Genomic DNA, 4,894 nt, shown 5'->3' with positions numbered 1-4,894 from the left:
CTTCGTAACTGAAAAATTCATAACTTGGGTACTATTGATTGGATTTTTGTTGTTTTTGTGTCAGCTAGAATTATTAAAAATAGACAAACTAATTCCCACTCTCCTTCAGACCTTGAATGATCTGTCCTTTCAAATCATGTGCTTACCTCAATGAATCTCATAGATCTAACACTAGCCTGACTAAAATATAGGCTGTCTTTTTGTAACACTCAGGGACTGGATATTATTTTATGCTTGTTATTATAGTGCAATATCCAGCATATTTCAACATCCCGTGGTGCTGTTTGATGTTCATTAGCACAGTGGTTTGTAGGCCCATTATTTAAAGTGCTTCTACAAGAAATTGGATGGCATAAACTCTGGCCTGAACCATTGTATGTGTGTTTATACCCCTTAGGTGGTGATACCTGCTCTTGAACGTGTCTCTTTATATCAATCTAGTTACAATTTATCTTGCTGTATGTGGAGTGTTTGGCTGTGCAAGACGCAGTTTGATGGGATGATTTGTGATATAGCATGCCGTTGATACTGTTGGGTGATGTGGTGTGATAAAGTGTGGTGAAATGTGACATTCAGTGATGTGAAGTGTGTGCGCTTGCATGTGTGTGTTATAAATCACTAAGGGTTTTATGGTGTGCATGATGTTAAAGGATTGAATGGTATATAACAGTGTTAATGGTTTGGATAGTGTTGTACACAGAGGTATCTTGTGGTCTATGTAGTGGTTTGATGAGGCATTATAGCGTGGTGTTCTGCTATAATGTGTGTGCTATGTTGAGGATTATTACGATGTTACGTTGTGTTTGGTGTGATTTAGAGTTAAATTTGTATAACTGTGCTGGCATGGTGGCAGGCTTTAAGTCTTCTCTCATGTAGCTGCATTTTGTGGTGTAGTTATGCAGTCTTTTTTAATTAATTTGTAGTGTGATGGTGTGCTCTATGGTGGTGGGCTATTAGTGGGTCTTGTGTGGTGTGTTTTATTTCACTGTTGCATAGTGGTGATGCCCAGGGTTATGTGTGTGGTGTAGTACAGTGGATGTTTTATGGTGTAGTACTGAATGTTGTGTTGTGGTGTGGTTTGTTGTCAAAGTTGTTTCTGGATAATGTGCATAGTGGTTTTGTGAAGTGAGTTGTTGTAAGGTGTGGTTTGATTTTATGTAGATATATGATGTAGTTATGAGCTATCGGGCGATCTGTTTGTGGTGTGGTGAGCAATGCTCTGGAGTGATGCCATATGGTGTTGTGGTGCAGTATGCTTGTAGTATTTGAAGTGTAGGGTATTCAGTGCTTAATTTTAAAGTAAAGTATAGTAAAGTAAAGTTTATTAGTCAATTAAAACCATAAACATTATAAAAACCTGTGAATAAAAGACACAATAATAAGCAATAAGTCATGCGAGGAATACTGATCCCCAAACGTATACAATGTGCAAAATTGTCCTAAAGTGCAGATGTCTACATATTTAATATGCAAGGGTGACATAATGTCCAAATACCAATACATGCAACAAATGCTAGTGCATCATGCTAAAAAGGGATTTCAATAGCTGCTATTAGAGGTCTTCTGCGCCCTCTATCCTAGGGTGTTTCGCATGGATGAGTAGTTAAAACAGCACAAAAAGGATGCTCTTTGCAGGCTTCCCAGTTCCAAAATAACCTTTTAAAGCAGAGGTTACACATAGAGTGCAACTGTGTGGATATTTGCTCTGATATGTTTGTCGGCCAGCAGATTAGACTAATTGGTTACAATTCCATGTAACCTCTTACTAGTGACTTACTATTATACTTGATTGATCTCGACTTGTGCAAGGTGCAAAAACTGCACAAAGTGCTGATGTGCTCTTAAGTAATATATTAGGCTGGCACAGGCGTATATATTATGCTAGAATGCACAGTGCATTCAACTGTTACTAGCGTTACTTCATACAAGCAGGTATAAAAACCAGGTATAGTAATTAAACTGGCAGGATAGGGAGCCAACCAAGTTGTAAGATCCCTAGCAGCTCGCAATAAATAGTCACGCTAGTATGATTGAGAAAATTATACAAACCGACTCAACTGTAGCATACAAGGCTATCAGAGCAAATAGAAGCACAGGTGGACACCAATCAGTCACCAGTTGTTGTACTGCTACCACTATCCTGAGGGAGCTGAAGTTGCCTTGTGAATTGATCAGGTTAGCTTGGTGCCTGCAGCTTCTTGACTTATTATGCCCATTCCCTTGAGTAGACATCCTCTGGGCTGCTCATGAGATGCTTCTGAGTGTCTTGTATCTTCTACTATAATGTCAGAGTGACTACATCTCTTTAATGTACTATGTTGAAAGCCTCACAATGTTTTTGTCTCACTCTCACTGTACTTGTTATACACAGTCTCTGTTTCAACAATATATGTGGCATTGCTGTATGTATGACTTCAGACTTATGTGGTTTTGTCGCCTGTACTCTTCCTGTGGAGTCTCCACATGTTTGTATGCTCAAGTTCGCAGAGTCCCGGGCAACTAGTGTGTGTGTGTGTTTGTGTTTAACACTCAGTAACAATGAAGCAACCCCAGTGAACAGGGTGCATCTTCTAGGCGAGAGGTGTTTGGGACACCTGCCATCCTGCAAATCCTTGGTATTGGAATGAGAATATTTACTGATCAAAAGATCAACCAGCAGGAATGATATATAAATCAAGTTATACGTGGACTGTGGGGCTCAAGGGATAGTTGTAAAAGATGCACTCATTGTATTGCCTCTGCCAATGGGTGGACCCATTTACAGTCCGATGGACTCATTTCAGTCGGATGGACACATTTAGAGCTGAGTCCAAACATGCTACTTTACGTTTCAATCTGGTTGTGAATTGAGACAACTTCAGATAAATCTCAGCCTTGCTTGTGTTTGTATTGGCAACAACTCGGTCACCTTTTGGCGTGGCCGAAAAGGATTTGCCTATAGTTTGTTCCTAAAAATATGTTGAACGTAAATCTATCCATTGGGAGCTTTGACTCATTCTTTTCATTTAAGGCCTCTTTTGTTTCATGGGCGTTCTTACTACATCTCAAGTAATCCATTTTCAAGTAGCTGTTCCATACATCTGTACAGAGGACATTTTATATTTAATTTTAAGTGTTTTGTTCTGTCTCTTACATTTCAGAATTGAGAATCACCACACCGGTAGAAATGGTTGACCAGAAGGGACTTACTAGCTAACGTCATCTCAAGACCATCTGAACTTCAGCCACTGTAACCACCTTTCCAGTCAGTAGCACCGAAAACGACAACAAGTCAGCGGCCAACAACTTGAAGGCCATGCCATTTTGTACAGAGGCAGAAGCAAGTAGATCAGTCTCAGTGAAGTCAAATCAGCAAAAATTACGTGGCCTCTACACTGTTTCAAAATAGAAGTGACGTCTACTCTACGAATAACTTTGATATGCGAAATCAACAACAAAATAACACAGCTTTAAGTTTTTGTGATTTTTTTTTCATTGTTCTATTCCGCGATCCCTTTAAAAAATAAGCACAGGCATTGATTTTCAGATTTCCCATAGTCCTCATCTACAGTAAAATGGTTTCATCCGACAACCTCTGTAGCATCGTATTCACAATGGTCAACAAATTTCAAGGCTAACAAAGATGTGATTGCCCAAGTACCCTTGTGTCAGATCGCATAGGATCTCCCTTCATTACTGACTGCATTCTCCCATCCATTTCACTGGTACGCCAGACAAATTTCCAAATCTGCTCCCCACTGGACTGGACAAAAGCTGTTACCAGCCAGCATCATGTCCAGGGAAATGCTTTAAGGTCGAACAGGTCCAGACCAATTGTTATCTCGCGCTATGACTGAGGTGTCTTTTACATATCGTGAAGCTCGCACTGGGCATGTTTCCCTCCTGCCTACTGCGACTACAGACGCAGACAGCGCGGAAAAGTACGCCAACCTCTACTTGTACGTGGGCCTGTTTTTGGGCCTCCTGGCGGTCCTGCTGGTGCTGCTCTTCACTATGCTACTCAGGCTCAAGCATGTCATCTCTCCAATCACCACCACCAACACAGAGAGCACGGACACAATCCCACAGTTCACAGATGTGGAAATGCAAGGGCGGACGCCCGACCCCGTGCCGAGGCCAACAGCAACAAACTAGCAATGGCCTTGTATCTATTCAAAGACATAGCACTAAGCAGAGCACAAAATGGCTGACAAAATCCAACACAAGGCAGTCTGCAAAACAATACCAGACGCTCACACAGCCAGCGAAGGGAACGCTTGACTTTTGTTTTGATTCGCGCAGGCGTTGCCAGTTGGGGACCTGGTTGGGCCTTTGCAAAGATATGCTGTGCCCAGAAGACAGTAAGTGACAAGTGTTTTCAGGCTGCGTTTCCATGGCAATAAAAGTAGTGCACGTGTTCTTTACAAAAGCACCACCAAGGCAACCATGTTGCTGTCTGTCGGCTCGCACTGCCTGGCGGGGCCTGGAACAATCAAGAGAGGCAACTTCAGAGCACATGCATTTGTTAATGAGCTGGAAAGCAGAAGCTGACAATATTATATTAAAAAAAGGTGGACTTGAACAAATGTACATTTATTTTGCAATATTGGGTGACAACCTGCACGTTTGATTGACAGTGGCTTAACCTCACAAAAGGGAAAACCTCACCCAAACACAATCTATGCTATCAAAATAGTTAATCATTTATGACCAATTAAGCGTTTTTGTATTAAAAATAGAAATATGAACAAACGTGCCTGAAACTGATCCTATGTGAATGCTGAAAGGTTTGATCTACTACACACAGCTACTAAATGCTTAAACGGTTCAAGGAATAGATCAAATTAATATGGTATTTCTAAACGTGCTTCTGTTGGACAGCCAAAATAGGTCTTAGTGGTGTGTAATTTTAGTG

The 4,894-nt window shown here is 41.0% G+C and overlaps 1 protein-coding gene across 1 annotated transcript; it reads left to right on the top strand.

Moving 5' to 3' along the window:
- Positions 1–3,701: 3,701 nt before the first annotated feature.
- SERTM2 (serine rich and transmembrane domain containing 2) lies at positions 3,702–4,259 on the top strand. Its single transcript, XM_069211209.1, has one exon. The coding sequence runs from the start codon at positions 3,829–3,831 to the stop codon at positions 4,132–4,134; it is 306 nt and encodes a 101-aa protein (XP_069067310.1). The 5' UTR covers positions 3,702–3,828; the 3' UTR covers positions 4,135–4,259.
- The last annotated feature ends 635 nt before the right edge of the window (positions 4,260–4,894 follow it).

This window comes from Pleurodeles waltl, chromosome 2_1 (genome assembly GCF_031143425.1).
Source record: "Pleurodeles waltl isolate 20211129_DDA chromosome 2_1, aPleWal1.hap1.20221129, whole genome shotgun sequence".
Lineage (NCBI taxonomy): Eukaryota > Metazoa > Chordata > Amphibia > Caudata > Salamandridae > Pleurodeles > Pleurodeles waltl.
This window is presented reverse-complemented; position numbering and strand designations above follow the sequence as displayed.

Excerpts from the sequence above, each read along its gene's own strand:
- SERTM2 (XM_069211209.1), top strand. The coding sequence starts at position 3,829 with ATGACTGAGGTGTCTTTTACATATCGTGAAGCTCGCACTGGGCATGTT.